The following is an 18,194-nucleotide window of genomic DNA, read 5'->3' on the forward strand; positions in this document are numbered from 1 at the left end:
ATTGTTATATTGAATTTCATAAACTGTGGAATCTTAGACAGAGCTGAATGGACTCTTGGTCCTCAGTTTATATAATTTCTCTTTAGAATAAAGCACGCACACTTAGGATGACCATCAATGTACGATTCATATTCAATACCTCTGTTTCAAAATGACCCATATTTTGACTGCTTTGCTGGTGTCGCGTGGATATCGTGACAAGCATGAATGTTGCGCACCACAAATTGACCAAATTGATCGTTTCGCCGTGTGCACAATTCATATTTGGTCAAGCAATTATCTCGCTATCACTACAAACGCCTACGCTTTCACACAGAAGGCATTTGTGATGCACTGTACAGGTTGATATGTTACACAGCTGCTACAGTAATGTGTTGTAGCTTTCTGCCTGCATGGAAAGGCTCCTTTAATATGTTGCCTTTCAACCAAATCATATAGTCAGTCGACCCAGTTGTTATGCTCTATATCAGACCTGCTATTAAGCTGTTGCTTTATGTATACAGTCCTGTGGGTCCATGATGTTGCACTGAGATGAGAGCATAAAGTGTTTGAACAGTGAGCAGACAGTGGAAGGTATGCCTCATCAGTTGGACATAATGAGCTCACCGTCTTTCCATCTTTCCATGGGGAGCCTCACTGGATTATTACGACTTATTCATAACCCGTTTGGCCTATTTGTGCGCATTTTGAGAGCATAACAGAAATTCATAAAAATCCGATTCTTTAACATGCTCATCATGGTATTCTCGACTGAGCAGTTATCCTCCCTTCTCTTGATATCACCATCCATCGGCCTGAATGATAGAGAGTAGCTGCCCAAGCACCCCCCACATGTTGGTGGACTACAGCAGGGATCAAAGGGGTTGAATCTGCACCCGCTCAGGTCACAGGCCCCCGAGGCCACTGGCAAAATTTCAAATGAGCATGTCTCAAACCTAACAGCCACTTGAAGGCAGATCCTGCGTCTGAGGTCAGCCTCTCCTCATTAACATTCAGGTGCTGAGAAAAAAAAAAGCATGCTGCCTTGGGTGCACTGTTAATGCCGGAAAGAGATGAAATACATTGCTTTGTGCTCACCATGTTTAAAAGCAGTGATTGCTCTGGAGCCAAATCAATACTCTCCTTGTTCTATTTGTGGACGTGTTACATGAGGACTTAGTTTTCCAGAGCGTACAGTGTACAGTTGAAGCCTGACAGCCGGGCTGATGTGGCGTGGGATGGCTGCTCTGTTTTCCCCTGCAGTCTCAATGCAGTGTGGTTGCTTCCCTGTCATTGTAACTCAGTGCTGCTTCCCCACTGTCCCTCCTCCTACGCAGCAAGCGAATGCATTGTCATGGTTTCACTAGGATGTGTATGGGTATGTGAGGTGTTAGTATGGTGAGAATTTCAGGGAGTCCTCAGTACACAACATGGTTAGAGAGAACTATCCTATTGTACTCCATTTTACCAGGTTACCAGGTTCCCAAGGTCAAGCATGAGAGCATGTATAATTTACAGCAGGAAGGAGTGTATCTGAATGCCTCATTGCCATAATGCACTCTTTCTCAGTTGTTAGAGTTTAGACACTTGAGTTTACACATTACAGTAATGAATGCCTTGTTTTGTTGTCTTATTTCTTGATGTTCTCTGACTTGCAGGAGCAAAGTCCCCAAGAAAATAAAGAAGTGGTGAGTACATCTCTCATTCTCTTCATCTGGCATGGACAAATGTCATATTGATCTGCTCAGTAATGACAATGATAAGTCAATGCAGTGCAGTTGTTAAGGACTAGTTTTAAAACCCAGCATGGACACAATCAGAAAATCAATAGTAAAAACAATAAAATAAGAAATATAAAGGGCAAGGCAAGAAAAGGGAGATCATAGGAAATGTGCTGACTGTTGTAGTGTTACAGCAAGTCTGTAAAAAGTGAGAAAGAGATTGAATATAGGACAAACACTACTCCAACTGAATGTTTATGTTGCTTTTTATCTGCCTGATGTGTAACTCACAAGTTTCCCTTAATAACTTTATATGGTAATAATATGGCAATGTTGAATATAGGACTTTTACTTGTAACTTAGTACTTTACAAAGTTACAGTTGTGATTTTAATTCGGTAAAGGGCTGAAATACCTCTACTAAAGAGGTCATTTAAAGTTTAAAAAGTAAAAAAAAAATAGGCAGATTTCAGGCAGGCTGTTTTTGTCTTTTTTGGTAATTTCTGTCTTTTAATAGTCATTTTGTGTCTCTTTGTAGTATTTTTTTTTATCTCTTTGTGGTCATTTTGTGTCTCTGAGGTTATTCTGTGTCGTTTTGTTGTAAGTTTGTGTCACTTTGAGGTTATTTTGTTTTGTTGTTGTTGTTTTTTTGTCTCTGAAGTTATTTTGTGTCTCATTGCAGTTCCTTTGCTTCTCTTTGTGGTCTTACTGAGTCTTTCTTGGTCAATTCCTGTTAATTTGAGTGACATTTTGCAGGTGAGGGCCAGGAGGCCCCTGACACTTTGGGCCCTGTAGGCCCATTCAGTAATCCATCCATGCTCTGATCCGATATGATCATGTTTTGCTGTTAATCCATGTTTTCTATAATCTGTAATCTACGGTAATATTGCACAACTGCATTTGTTTTTATATCTTTGATTAGCCATCTTGTTTAGCAGATGTTGTGTATTTTTAGAGGCAATTGTCACACATGCCACGATGCATCTGGCAATCACACAAGGCTGAGAACACGCCGGGTAAATAAATAATAATAGATAATGGGAATTAAGTGCAATTGCTTTAAGAGCTCAAAGGATACGAGCATAAACAGACAATTGAGCCGGTCGCGGAGAGGAGTTTTGATGCATGCTTGTCATCTGTCCTGACAAAATATTGCTTATGCAACTGTGGGCTGCAAGCCAGACTGAGGACAAGAACTGAGTACAAAGTGCCTGCCAGTGGCTAAACTGTGAATCCTCCACTTAGTAGAACTTCATTTTCCCCCTTCGGACTTGTACTTTCCTAAATAATGTTAGAATGCAGGGATATTTGCCACTTTTGTTGTTTGTTAGTGTTAACCCTTGTACTCCTCAGGAGCTGAGGTTGCTTGCTACATTGATGGAATTTAATGATCATAAATAGTAAATTATTTCAAATCTTAGTTTTTGAATAAATATAAACATGAGCTCAGTGCTAATCTTTTAACCTAAAGGATCAAAATTTCTGCAGGATTTATTTTTTCATTAACCTCTGTCATAATGTATCTCATTTTCTAGGACACAAAGCTGCTTATCAACATGTCAAGAAGGCTGTTATAGAATATTTTGTGTAGCCTTCAGCAATTTTTACACTAAAACAAATGTTTTATAGGCCTACTAGATTAAATATGATAGTTTGTGGACTCATGTGACATGTGATGACTCACTCCAGAAAAGCACCTGATGAAACACCACCTCCGACAGCGTCAGTGCTGTGGCATTTAACTGATCCTTAAGAAATAGTTTAACATGTAGGGAAAGCTGCTTATTCACTGTCTTGCAGAGAGTCAGCTGAAAAGTTTGATACCACTCATGCCTGTACGCTTAATATGAAGCTATAGCCAGTACCTTGTTAGCTTAGCTGTACAGTGGCCCTGAGAGCTCAATGTAAGTGGCCCAAGTAGGGCACTGACTTATGCAGGGGCGGCATAAAGTGCGTGCATACTCACATGTCGGAACAACATTCATTTACTTTTTTACTCTTTACTTCTCATATTTACTTTAATTAGTAACATTAGTATCTTACAGTTTTTCTATTAACATTAGTATCTTAAAGTTTCTTACATTTCTCACATCACAAATTTTGTTTGAAAAATCTACAAAGCACAACAGAACAGAGTAAATGTAATATAAAGCATCATTTGTCCTCAAAAAGAAATGATAGCTGCATAAGTAGGCACCACACAAAAGGAAAAAAATGCAAGTTTAAAAGCACAATTAAAATAAATAAGCCTGTGTGGACAAAATATTGTATTGACAAAACAGTGAAATGCCAAGCTATAGCTGCCTCTGGCAACCATTGATCTATAAAGACAACTGGATACAGTGTTGGAGGTGGGATCCATTTATTCCTATGGAAGTTGCACAATGGTGCATGAAGCCAAAAACGTTTGACGCACCCACTGTAAAATTAAGATTCAAAATTCAAGAAGTTTGTTGCCATATGCACAGTAAAAACTCAGCGGTTTAGACCATACAATTAATTTCAAGTCTCCCTTTTCACAAAAATAACAATAAAATTAGAATTAAAACCCAGATCTTCAGCATCATTGGGCCCACAGAGCAAGTGCACAACAGACTTTGTCAGCCGAGTGGCTAACTTCCACTGGCTGAGCTGGCTACTTCCAGTTTAACAAACCTGAATTGGGATAAAAATGCTTTAATTGTGCAGCTCTTCTAAACTTTTGAAATGTTGTTGGACTGAATGGATCAAATCCTGATAGTGAAACATGTCATTTTTTGGGGGTTGTGATGCTCAAAAAATGTATCCACTGATTTACATAGGTCGATGAGAAAAAGTCTTTTTAGGCCCAATGACATCACGTCACAGACTTTGAAGTTGTTATTTCACTTTGTCAAATTGGCTTCAAAGTCCAGTGCACTTCCTGGAGGCCTAACGATAACACAACTCATGATACACTGGCCACATTTCTGTAAATGTACAGTGTAGGTTTCAGTTTGACTGAATAAATACCTGAGCTGCTAACGGCCATGTAATGTTCCCGACTGTGTCTTGCTTTCCAACTGCTGAGTAGAGTGAAAGGGGTTAGCAGAAGCAGGAATGGTTAACTGAGGCTTACATTATGTTAGCCAGGTATAACATTGATAGTTATTTAAAGAATCTGTGTTAGGGGACATGTAAGTTAAACCAGCAGTAGGTTTTGCTCACATGACAAATTGAAAGAATTCCCTTGGCTTGATTTGTTTATATGTTAACAATAAAGTTAGTGCTGCCTGTTCTGTCATTACAGAAAGGTTTGGTATCAATTTAAAAATAATGTTCATGCCTTCAAATGGCAACTTATTTTGACTTTTTGAAAATCATTAATTAAACAGTTTGCAATTTATTTCCCTTGAACGTTAATTGGTGACATTTTTGAAAGCAACTACAGCCAGCTAACATGATGTTAGTTTGTGTCACAACTAATTGTGTGTGTTTCATCAGATTATGTGAATTGGCAGACTCATCATAAGCAAAAGGTTAACGCTAGGTTAATTTCACTGTGTGCATCAGTTTTTAGTGTCCCCTGGAAACAGTTTACATTGTTGTGTGGTGCTACTGTGTTTTTTAAAAATGCTGTGCATGTGTTGTCAAAGTTGTGAAGATATTTGTTTTAAATTGCTTGTGTGTTGTCTATTTGCATGTGTTTTCTTAATGTGGACTGGAAACATGTGTTTTCCCCTGTTTCCAGTCAGGTTACTGATTGCTGACTCAGCTACATACTTAGCATAGAGACTATCAATGTTCTTATCTAACTCTCAGCAAGACAGTGATTAGGTAATAAGAGTAATAACACAATATATGTCAGACTGTTCTTGTAATCTTGAATCTGATCTTGAGAAATCTGTCTTGAAAGCTTTGACTTGTCCCTGGTTTGAAACAGACTTATTTAAGTCTGCACCATATCCAATTGCCCGAATAAATGTTGGCATTTTACATTTCCGCAAACACTGGATACTTTACATTTGTACGTTATTATGTAGCAGATACACTGAAACATTAATTTTCAACAACACTGTGGTGAACATGTGGTTAGGTTTAGGCACAGAAAACACTTCATTATGGTTATGAAAAGATCATTTTTTTGCTGAAAATACCCAGTTTTGAGGACACAATCTCCACTTGAAAAGCAGTGATGTCTCTGTAAGGAAAAAACAGCTCTTTGTGCCACTATCCCCTCTGGAAAAACAACGACATGTTGCCAGATTACACCCATGTTTGGTGTCTGAAAAGCAGCAAGAAACACAGCAATGACTTGCTAAATCATTACAGGTTTTATTGTTAGTTGTGTATTTTTGCAACCGTATGAAAAGGGGCTTGACCTGTAGAAATTTGTGGAATACTGTAGTAAGTAATAATGTACAACAAGGTACAACACATGTTTTTGATGTGTGTTTTCTATGGTCATGGTATGCTTTGTTGTATAGCTACAGAGTTTGATATCTTTGCTCGCCTTGAAAGTCTGTCTACTTCTTGACTTGAACTCGAGTGGACCTGGTCCTAGATTTGACTTGAACTTGATTGCCGTGGTCCTCATTACAACCCTGACATAACAGCAGGCTCTCTGCCAGGCTGTCTAGTTAGGGGCTGGTTGATTGGCAAGGTCGGAGAAGATCAGTGAGAACAGACGGAGGAAGTTTGCTGGAGATGCCCGGGCTTGTTCTTTTGAGCGTGGTGTTCTTGGATCAGTGTGAAATCTCTGTTTGACTTGGTGATCCAACTGTGCAAAACTGGCAGGCAGGCAGGAAGCCTCCCCACCGCAGCTAGGAGCCTAGACCGGCTGTGCTCCTTTCCATGGTTAATTATAGCAGTGTCAGTGGGGAGGAGGGTGAAGAGGGCATGGAGGTAGGTAGAGGGAGAGGATACGGAGCTGGATGAAGAACGTGAGAGACAGATGGTAAGATGAGGGGAGAGAGGCGTTCAGAAAATTAGATGTTGTATTGTGATTTTTCTGTCTAATCTTCACCCGTGAATATACACGTCATCTTTGTCATTGAAAACTTCAAGAAATATCAGATGGCACAAAGCACAGAGACAGGTACTCAGGCAGTGCAGCAGAAATAGTTGCTTGTTCCTCCGGATCTGTTTCTAGCACACCATGCCTCGATCACAGTTTCGCTGACAATGCACTACAGCCAGGGAGCAGCTTCTTTGCCTCAGGTAGGTTGTGCAGACACACTCCCTCAGACACATACACTTAAAGATGCACATATACAGCAAGACTGCAACGCCAACTCTGCTTACTGTTTCTTTTATGTGAGGTGTGTAGTGACCGTGGCACATGTAGCCGTCAGGTGCACTGGGGCTGTGTGAAGCCCCTCATACAAGATGGTATTGTTTGACTCTGTGCGACCTAAGGCTTCTCTTAGGTAACAGAGCTACAGAGCAGAACTGTGCACAGCACAGCGTCAGTGATGTCAGAGCGCTAATCTCTCTGGGGGGATTGGTGGATGGACGCTTGTCAGAAACATTTGATGCTACTCTGGATGAAAGCCGTTGGAGGCAGAGGGAGAGGCAGAGGCAGAGTCGGAGCTGTGCTGAGCTCCCTGCTTTTGTTTTTATGTTGTGTTCGTGGAGCTTTCGGGGTGAGGTTGCTGCCATATTCCAGCATGGGAAGAGCTGCTGAGGAGAGCGGCTGAGGAGAGGAGAGGGTTCGACTAATGGCCCAGCAGAGAGGCTGACTTTATCTGTGTCTGCTGTTCTCTCTGACTTTCATTCACAACCACAAACACACACTCTGAGTCCAGAGTGGGGCTCAGGCCCTGAGCCTTAGCCTCTCGTCTTACCATTGCTGCAAGCACAAGGGGAGTTAGCGGGCATCCTGCCCCAACCTTATAGGAGGCACACCATGCTCTCAGTGGACCACAATAAAGGATTTATTTATCAGGTAGGTCACTCTGATCTTGCTCTCAAAAGTATGTAAGCAGTAATAGAGTGAGCATTTCTTTGACTTTGCTGTACTTTACGTTGCTTTTGTCAATTTAGACAACATGCAAAAATATACATCTGTTAATTAGTCAAGATTTGGATTGATTTCTGATTTGAACACACTTTTGTTGTGACATTGATATCAAATAGTAGATAAAGGAGATGGCAGATATTATCTGGAAAAAGCTTACATGTGATCTACTGGCCGCAAAATGTAAATCATGTATAGGTGGTAGTCTGCGGAAGGCTCGCCTCCTGTGCTGCAGAGAGGGCCAGTTGTGCTGATGTGCATGCGAAAGGTCCCGGGGAGGTTGGCTGACAGATGGGACTGTCATTCTGGGGCAAGAGAGGAGCTTATACCCGCTGTACTGACCCTGGTGATCTCTGAGGGGGAAACGGGCGAACAAAAGCCAGGAACACTGGAATTGTTTGTGTTTGAGCACATTGTTACATACATAGATGTTTTCTGGGCTGTTTGTGTTTTTGAGACATGCAGAAAGTTCTCTGATAGTACAATGCCAAACAGCTTTCAAAAATCTTATCCTTAAATCTTATTATGGAGGGCAGCGTTCACACTTCTTATCTCCCTGTGTCCGACAAGGTCAGAGAGAAGTGATGATGTAGAAATGTTCTCAGTGTACTTAGCATATTCTTCCCTGTGATGCTGCCGATGCTGATCCTGCTGCCATTGCCACGGTAACCATGGCCATCTGTAGGGATGAAAACCATGACAACAGAAGCTGTCAGCCAATCATAGGGCTTGTTCAGCTGCTGATAATCCATCTCCCCTCTTAGCTAGCTACAAGCTATAGAGTCATTGTGGCTCTTAGCACATGTACAGTAAAAAGTCCCCTAAAGCAGATTGAAAGTAAATAGACAGATTTACATTAAGACCCATTCGTATGGGTTTTGTATCAGACGCCACCTGCTTGGTTATTTTCTGGGCTTACTGTGGAGAATGTGTGCAACTTACTACATCTGATATGATTTTTAGAGTACACCTCCTGGCCCAGATCTCAAGGTATAGTAATGTAAACATTCATCATCCCTGCTGTTGTGAAAGCCTCAGGAGAGATCCCTGACGAACATAGAAATGAGGTCACATATCTGCTTCCCTGAGAGCCATGTGATAATGTGCACAGATTCCTGGAAAGGGGCTTGTGGGAATCAATAGGTCTGTGAATTGTACTGGCCAAGAAAATGGAATATAAGCTCTCAGACAAATCTGGTGGTGCTGACACTTGAAGACATCCTCTCTGCTGTTTTATGACCGTTACGTACGAAAGATAACATCACTGGATAGTTAACATGCCCAGCCAGTACTGCACTGATGATATTTTTTCCATTACGTCTTGTGTTTTCACTCCCAAGTGCTGGTAGAAAATCTGTATGAAAATAAAAAGACACAAATTTTATAAGAATGACTGTCATTGTTGTTTTGCAGACTAATCCTGATTTGACCACTCTATCTCTAGCACTGAAAGCAATAGTTTGAAAGTCAGGGCTCTAAAAAATGGTATTTGAGAGCTGAATGTGAAACAGTAATTTTCTTTTTCATCTTAGCAGAACATTAAATCATATTTTTCAGAATACTCAAAACGATCACAAAGAAGTCTTCACAGAAAAGTGTGAATTTTAATATTTACATGTGATGCCACATGATAGTACTTCTCCATAACTAGATCCAGAGAAAATTATTTTTCACATTCCTCCTTCCAGTTTATGACTTACTGTAATTTCATGGGGTGGTGCAGGAGGCAAACTTTCAAATTATTTTGAGTTGTGTTTTGTTGGTGAAATGAAAGTAACTTAAATGTCAATATCAATACAGAGCATTTGGTGCCACAGGAAAATCGTTATGAGTATTCCAGCATTTAGTATATAGCATTATATAGTATTTAGTAATGAAGTGTTGCTGTTAAACAAAGTTGAGAGTTCACAAGAGAAAGATTGAAAAAAAGAATCGTCAAAATCGAAGTAGCAGAGGCTGATAGATCCTTCATTTAGGCCTGATCAAACAGCACGTTTTAGCAGCCAGCTGAGATTTTGGGTACATTTTCTTTTTTTTTTTAAATAAATTTATACTGTACTAGTTTAAGGCCCTGATCACACAGAAAGTATTTTGCAACCTGCAAAATCTCAACTTTGTATTCTAACCTTCCTGTGTAATCGATCTACCGTTTATTTATACATTTTAGTTATTTGACAGTAATTAGTATCTAGTTCCTAAAATGTTGAGGCAGAGGGTACTTGCTGTAGCTCTGGTTGAGGGTGAGAAGCTGTCAGCAAATAGTATGTTGGGCACAAGGAAACAGAGATCTGTTTGGGTACACGAGACCCTAAAAGAGAGGGTGGATCATGGGGAGTACAACCAGTTGGTCAAGGGTTATGCCTCGATGATGGCCGTTTCCAGGCATATTTTAGGATGAGTCAGGGGCAGTTTGACAAGCTGCTGTCTATCGTCAGGCTGTATAGATCTGGGTATCCGGCAACCGCTACCACCAGATTCTCCTCTCTTGTTTACAACTGTAAACTTCTTGTCGTGGCCACCACAGAAGGCCCGCCTCTCAAATCATCCGATTGGAGAATGGGAAAAAAAGAGCAGACCTTGGGCCTTTTTCCACTTTGAGTTGAAGTTTTTCCAACTCAAGGAGTTCAGAGTGCTTCGGCAAAAAACGAGAGCACAGAAACGTAAGGTGTGTCGCACCGCAAAACATGCGAGCAAAAAGCTTCATTCTCATTAAAAACAATTACAAAAACGCGTCTGCAGCTGCTAAAACACTTTCTGTGTGATCAGGGCCTTAGGTAGCATACATTTCATGGTTTGTGTCAAGCCAACATTTGCTCACTCTCAATGTCAGTTTGGGAGGCTGCGAGACATATCTTAACAAACTGTAGCCTCGACTACTTTCTAATATCAAGGTTTATTGTTTGGCAACTGACTGGCTGTTATAACTAACATCCTTTTTACCCTATGTTGCTGTCAGATCATGGTAGCTACGGTTGGTAAAGTCATGCAGACCCAAGTATCCAGCAATCGCCACCACTAGTTTGTTGTCATCACCATTGATGAAGGCCTGCCTCTCAAGTCATCCGAATGGACAATGGGAAATAACATAAATGACGTTGACTTTTCCACTCTGAGTTGAGGTTTTTTGTTGTTTTTGGTGTATAGGAGCTCTTGCAAAAATGTGAGGTGCATAGAGTGGAAAAAGTGAGGCACTCAGCAACACAATTAAAGACATTCACACCAAGAAATTATGCAGGCAAAAAAATGGGCTGAAACAGGAAATTAGGTTTGTAATGCTCAGAATTTTCTGACGGAGGACTCCCAAACCCCCAGTTGTATATGTACTCTCCCCCCCAAATGTTAAAATGAAACCTCTACCCTTGACCCTGTTGGAGACTGACTGCCTCCTAAATGCCAACTTCTTTCACACCTCCTGTTGGTAATGCTGGCTTCCTGTTATAAATTATAAAACTAAGTTACATGATGATATAATCAGGGTTGATGGTGATTAAAAGTACCCTCAAACAGTTCCTGCATTTATACAAACAACATCAGTCAACAAAGTCAGTCTCTCATTGATTGTCACTACAGTAGCCCCAGGCAGTACACTGCTATGACAAACCAAATTAAATTCGCTCTCTAGTTTTCAGCTGGGTGGTTTATAACTGTACATCTGAAGGAATGCTGACTTGCCTGTCACTGTCAGTTTCAGTTGAGTGGCATTCACCTTTTACTGCACTTACACAGAGAGGTCAGAGTCAGGAGGAAACTGGGGCATATTGTAGAGGAAATTTGGATCTGTGAGATGTAAAATGAGTCTTGGTAGAGTTGTTTTTGGAGCAGGATGTTCAGAGAGTATCATCTGAGTTCAGGCAGACACATTTCAGGTCACTTTCACTGTTGGCTGGGTTTATTTTTGGCATGTATCCGATGAAAGTACACCACAAGATGCTGTGTACAGGATTACGCTGAGAGTACAGCACGCGTTTTTGTCATCCTTTGTCCCATGTTGGGTCAAGAACAATTCAATGAATATCAAAGTAGCTGTAAGTGCAGTTAGGATAGTAGGAGTAAGTGCAGGTGTGTGTATGTGTACAAGGAAAGATTGTTCTGTCTGTTTCCCACGATAGTTCATTCTTTTTCAGCTCAGCAGTGGTCATTAGATGTGTTGAAGCCAGAGTGTTGGCTGCCTGGTGATCCTGAGGATATGCTGGCTTTGTTGGCCCTTTCAGGACAATCACTCCATCCTCTGCAGGCACTGTTTAACAATGTCAGGCATGAAACTCATTAGGAAGAGTGGTCGGGACACGGAATCAGGTGTTGAGAGGTGGCGGATAGATTGGTTAAGAAATGAGTCCAGTGATTCCCTTGTATAGAATTTATTTGGCCCCAGAAAATGCATTCTAAAGCTTTTAAGTGCAAGTGCTTGTTACTGTGTGAATTCAATTCTTTTTGCAGCTCCCCACATACATCCTGCTTACACCACGCATAATATATCAACCTGTGGGAAACCTGTGCACTGTCTCACAGATCCAGTACTTCCAGAGATGCCTGTAAATAGGGAAAGCGCCTAAAATTCAGTTTGAGGTTTGCCCCTGAAGTGATCGAATGTAAAACATGTTTATAGCCTGGTACAAAAAACAGTTTTGGTCTCTATAGCTAATTTCCCTGTTCATGATAGGGGATTTCCTTATTTTGATGTGTTCGGGACGTTTTAGGCAGCCAGCCTTTGGGCAGTGTTGTGTAGCCCCCAACCAAAAATGGCACTTAAGGTGTGAGGGTGGGACTCAATCAAAACATAGCAACCAGACGCCAAATCATAAGCAACTTTAATATTGCGTTTACATACCACAAGCCACAAACTTACTTATTCCACCGTTAAATAAATCAAATTAAAACCAAAAACTAATGAGCAAGAGTATCTATGTCAATACAGGATATTGACTTTGATTCTATACTGTATACACTGACACACTGTACATTGAATCAAAATCAGATGAAGTCCTTTCAAGGTCAGGATGCTCTACTTACCATCACTGCATAAATGCTTGCATTGTGCGTACATACAGTACATGAACACACACATGCACTCTTAACACAGTGTGACATTAGAACATCCTCTGGTCCTCGGTTTGTGTCCAGGCCTGAAGCCTTTTGCTCCTCTTCCCCCTGTGTGTGGCTCATTTATGTACACTGCTCCGCCCCATCACACCACTGCCTGCAGAGGAACTGTGTGCATGAGCAGGCCGATGCATGATGTGTGCCCCTGTGTACAGTACATGTGCAGCCTGCATTCAATCAGTTGGTACATGCTGCACATGTAATTAATGAGTATAGGACTGTGTATCCAGATCAATAACCAGTAAAGCAAAGAGGCTTATGATGAAAAAAAGCTTCATGGTGAGAAAATGTAGACATAATATACGTTCATGTTATATGAGCGTGCGTGTATTTATCATGCCTGTCACATGTCTACCCCTCCTCCACCTCTACCATCCGGACTCCCCTGGAGTCTTGGTCACGTGCTTTCTGCTCTCGTTCCCCCTGAAGCCTTCATCACCGGCCAGCGGGCCAACCGAGAAACGGCTGATTTAATTCTCTCCACCGCGCAGGGCCCTCCATCACTGATCCCATGGTCAGAGACAAGGTTTTAAAGGCTGGCAGATTAATCTCAACCCAGATTGGCGAGCAGGGATGCAACTCTCTGGGCTGGTCTGGGGTCAGCATCATGAGGTAGAGAAACCAGTGTCTATAAATAGGAGCAGAGACCTGCGAGCAGGAGATTCTGGCTCATGTCGTACTGAACAGGGTAAAGCTTTGTTTGGGACAAAGCGGAGGGGGCATAGCATCAGGCTTAGATATGTCATTATTTCAGATCAGCTGGGAAAGGAGGTGGATTTAATTCTTTTTAAGACCGTGTTTTTGTTTTGTTTAGGTGAAACCAATATTGTAAATGTACATAAAGCCCTACTTCTTACCATGTTAATAAAATCTTATAGATCCAGTTAAAGGGGCAAACAAGTTAAGGAAAATGTTTCACAGTCAATGAATGGCAGAATACATCATGTCAATGTTTAAAGAAATGTATTCCCCGGATATTCTTGCAGACTTTTTCTGTCATCCGAAAATGCGTTCATTGGTATCAAAACTGGCATTGGGTAGTATGAAGTGAAAACAGTGTAATTTATGAGAAGCAATCATAGCTTGACATTTAATCAGACAACTAATAATATATTTTGATTTTTAGGCTTTATTCATTCAGGAAGCTCCATTGAGATAAAGTTAAATATCTCAGAGCTTAGAGTCTGTTAATACCTGGTATTAATGTGCGTTTTTGTGATCTGAACACAAGTAGACAGCAGAGGTACATCGCCATTCATACCTGTGTCAATCATGCATCTCCAGCTGACCTCTTGGCTCAATTTGTTACCGCCTATGTCACTTACACAAGAAGGTCAAAGGGCCCCACACACAATTAATACGTCCACGCTCTCACTAGCTGCTCACTTGTCACATTAGCAGTTTTGTCGGTACAGCTGGAGATATCGCTGTCAGCAGAATCCAACACATCTCCTTCCATAAGTCAATACTGATGGACGGTCACACAACACTTTGTCCAACTCGTTGTAAAATGTCCAAGTTATGGAGTGTCAGCCACTGTCACGAAAACAACCACCATGTTCTGCTTTGATGACATAGTCCCTGTCATGGATGCATCAGGATGTATTAGCGCTTACACTACCAAAGATATGTGGTCAAATTGGTTCCAGACCCCATCTGCAAGTGATTTGAGTGATGGGATCACAATGTGTCCTGGTGGTTGTTTACACATGTAGTTAGTGCTGTTCACTTTGGATGTCACCTTTTCACCTATTAACTTACAGTGGTGAGGTCACCAACTGTCTTGAATAATAAATTCAAATGACACTGTGAAATGGCATTGAGTACTGTAATGGCAGCAAGTTTCAGTGTCTGCGTGTCTGCAAGATGTTACATAAGACACGGTGACACAACACTATGTATGATCAGCATAACCAAAGTCAAACTTTTCATTTATTTTAACATGTGGATCATCTGATTAACGATGGTGATGGTGATGGTGATGATGCACCTGGCAGAGAATGATTAGAAACCTGTGTACATGCTACAGAATCCCTGCCACTGCAGGAAGCATATCAAGGTTTCTCAAGATCATGGTAAGGACTTATGTATGTTTGTAACACCAGTTTATGGTGTTTACATGTGCATGTCCAAAACCTGATCATTGCAAGGATACCAGTGTGTGTACCTTTTTTCTACTATAGATAATACGGCTGTCCTGTGTCTTTTCCTCAGTGAGGCAACTTCGGATAAATGTGTTACAGTCTGCCTGTCACACTTTGATATACAGTGGTGCAGTGACCACTGCAGTGCTAATGCAGGGGAGATGCAGGATAGACAGAGATGGCTATTGATGTACTTGGTAGACATGTATTAGAGAGACAAATGGGTTACACACAGTAAGTCTCATTCAGTGGTGCTCCCAGAAATTTTTCAGAGGGGTGGCCAGATGGGGCCACTGCAGACCTTAAGGTGGCACACCGAAACTAAAAGCCACAGTTACATTTCGGGAATTCTATTGTCCTGTCAAAGAAAACAGGCTAGTTGAAAACTATGTCAATATGAAAGTTAAGGAATTGCATACTGATATACTTTGGTTTCTTATTTTACTGTCACTGATGATTATGTTGGCACACTGATTGTCAGGAACAAAACATTTACTGGGAACAAGCCTTCTCAAGTTTAAGGGAGACTAGTGGGTATCCACTGAACTCATTTTCATTCAGATACCTTGAGGTGAGAGTTCAAGGGACGCCCTTGAGAATGGCCAAGCCAATTGTTCCCTCACCAAAATTTAACATAAATTTGGAGCACTATGTAGTCCCCTTGCAGTCAAGCTATGCTGACATGGTTGGTACCAATGGATGCATTAGGTTGTCTTGTTAACAGGATACCACTACCTTCGCACTAGCCTAAAAAAGGAGCATGCCCCAGCCTCTTAAAGACAGTAATGTTGGCCTCAAATTATTTTCTCCAAGGGGTCCTGCAGTTATCTCAGGGTTGTTATGCATTGTTATGTATTTAGATTTTTGTTGTTCTCGTGGGTCAGAGACAGGGAGACAGTGCGTTACTGAGACTGACTGAGGTTCTCTATGGACCTGCAGAGCCAAAACCCCTGCTCCTCTCATAGGCTTGTCACGAACACTCACATTTTAGCTGCTGTCACTGCCATGAAGGCAAAAAAGAAGAAAATGAATGTATTAGTTAATAGTCAAGTCTGTCAAGTCTTTATGCATGTATATTGCCCACTCTGGCATTGGGATATTACCTCTCTGTCTTGAGTGCTGATTATGCCTGTGATTCCTCTCACAGTAGATGGTGTGCAGTGGTCAGTCTGTGGAGGGCTGGATCGGAGTGAATTGGAATGCAGAGGCACGGACAATGACAAATTAACACATTAATAAAATGTCAAAGTATTTCAGATTACCATTACCCATCTGTCAGGGGAAATCTAGGGAAGTCTGTCTACAGGGACTTGATAATGAATCCTCATCTGGGCCTGTGTCTGTGTGTGTATGTGTGCTTGCATGTCTAGGAGAGGACTTCCTCTGTTAATGCCGCCTATACAGTAAGCCCACCATGTCAGTTCTCAGCATCTGTCCACACACTCCTTTGATGCATTAGCTTGTTTCTCACATGGTCAGCCATGTGTGTGGGCATGTGTGTGTGTCTCTGTGTGAGAGAGTGATGTACCACCACTGCTCTTACTTAATCTCTCAGGATCAGGGATTGATGGCCAGCATCAGCCACCTTTAGCTTGTCACAATACAGTATAACACATGCCTCCTGTGTCGGTCATGATTTGATGCAGTTGTCTACAGTATTGTGTAGCACTCAGAGAAAAGAACTTGAGCTCAGTCAAGGCAGACTTACCTCCACTCTGTATGCCTTCATTGTAAAATACCCATAGACCCATGTAGTCACTGCAGCTTCAGCTCCTCATTTAAACATTCCCATGCTGGTTAATCCATTAAGGGCATTATATCTCATATCTTGTCCGTAAATCATATGTGGGCAAATCTGATTGAGGACTGAAAGCATGTACAGCAGATTAATCTGATGTCATCCCTGCTCCTTATATATTGCCACCGAAGCTTCTGCCCAAGCTATAATCACTGTAATGATGGTGGGGGCAGCCTTTTGTCTTGTATCTTGATGCAAGGGTTTGGCGGTTAGGTTTAGGCAACAAAACTACTTGGTGAGGGCAAGACTGTGGTTGATGTTCGTCACATGAGTCAACTGACTTGACAAAATAACTCAATGCTGACTTTTGGTTTCACACAGGACATAAACACTGATCTCCTTGGTCAAAGTCCTGTGCTTGTGGAACCCCTCCACCTCCTCTCCCACTTGCCCAAAACAGACTTTCGCACTATTTATACTCGGTCCGTTGCTATAAACATCTATTAATGTTGCGGATGGGTTTAGTTAGTTGAAAGCCAAATGGGTCATTTATGGACACTTAAGGGTGTATTTGTGTCTGTATCTGATGCAGAGGATACCACTGACCAAGAGACACTTTTTGATGTCCTCAGAGTTAGACCAGGCTGAGCAGATTGTTGTTGTATGGTGTTAATTTTGTCAGCTTTTTTTTACATTAAAGGTTAGTCTTAGTGTCAAATGTCCCTGTTAGTTTTTACCATATTTATTTAACCTCATCATGTTGTTTTTAAATCAATTTGTAGTTGACAAAAAGTCTGCGCATTTTAATCTCTTAGTCAAAGAAAGCCATAACTATTTCAGTATAGTTTAAGTCAATGAAAACTGCTGATATTTGAGTCTTTTTTAATCATCAGATTGTATTGAACATTGGAGTCAATCTAGTATAGCTTATAAACCAATAATTTTGTCATTTTTGTCGAAATTTATTACACATAAATTTGTTGTGAAAATCCAAACCTCATATACTATTAGCGATGCACAAATAACACTTTGTAATTTTGCAAACTAATGCAGCATTTCAAATTGTTTACGCTGTCATGACGTACAGTAAGCTGGAGTGATCTGTCTCATGGCTAACAGGAAAACAACAACAATCCAACAGCAGAGTGTACATCCCTTCCAATGTCCAGTGTTTCCCATACATTGATGTACTTGTGCACTTATTTGGAAAATCTTCCTTCATTGTAGAGCTGCTTGCAGGACATTGCTTTGAACAGTGATTGACATGATTGACCGCTCTGATAGAGAATCCTCGGCTTTGGTCAGTTGTTGATTTTCTTGTGCAATAATGCCATTAGAACTACAACAAAGAAGCAGAGGCATGATTTTCTTTACAGATGATATATGTGGTATTTGTAGCTCTCAGTGTGCACACAATCGTGAATCCAAGTGTGGATCTTTTTCTAAAAGTCGATGACATGTTTTGCTTATTGTTCTGCCAACTATGTTTGAGCTTCAATTTTGCAGAATGATGCAAATCATACTGTTGTTTACTAT

The 18,194-nt window shown here is 41.1% G+C and overlaps 1 protein-coding gene across 4 annotated transcripts in view; it reads left to right on the top strand.

Annotated features, from left to right (window-relative positions):
- Positions 1-18,194, top strand: part of LOC126401882 (sodium-driven chloride bicarbonate exchanger-like) — a 57,877-nt gene that overhangs the window by 855 nt on the left and 38,828 nt on the right. For 3 of the 4 annotated variants that reach the window (XM_050063430.1, XM_050063431.1, XM_050063433.1), the window contains exon 2: positions 1,638-1,667. In XM_050063430.1, the coding sequence (XP_049919387.1) occupies positions 1,638-1,667 (30 nt within the window). Of the gene's footprint in view, positions 1-1,637; positions 1,668-7,211; positions 7,605-18,194 lie in introns of those variants that run through there. The other variant, XM_050063432.1, reaches the window with a different exon arrangement.

Source organism: Epinephelus moara, chromosome 15 (assembly GCF_006386435.1).
Source record: "Epinephelus moara isolate mb chromosome 15, YSFRI_EMoa_1.0, whole genome shotgun sequence".
NCBI lineage: Eukaryota > Metazoa > Chordata > Actinopteri > Perciformes > Serranidae > Epinephelus > Epinephelus moara.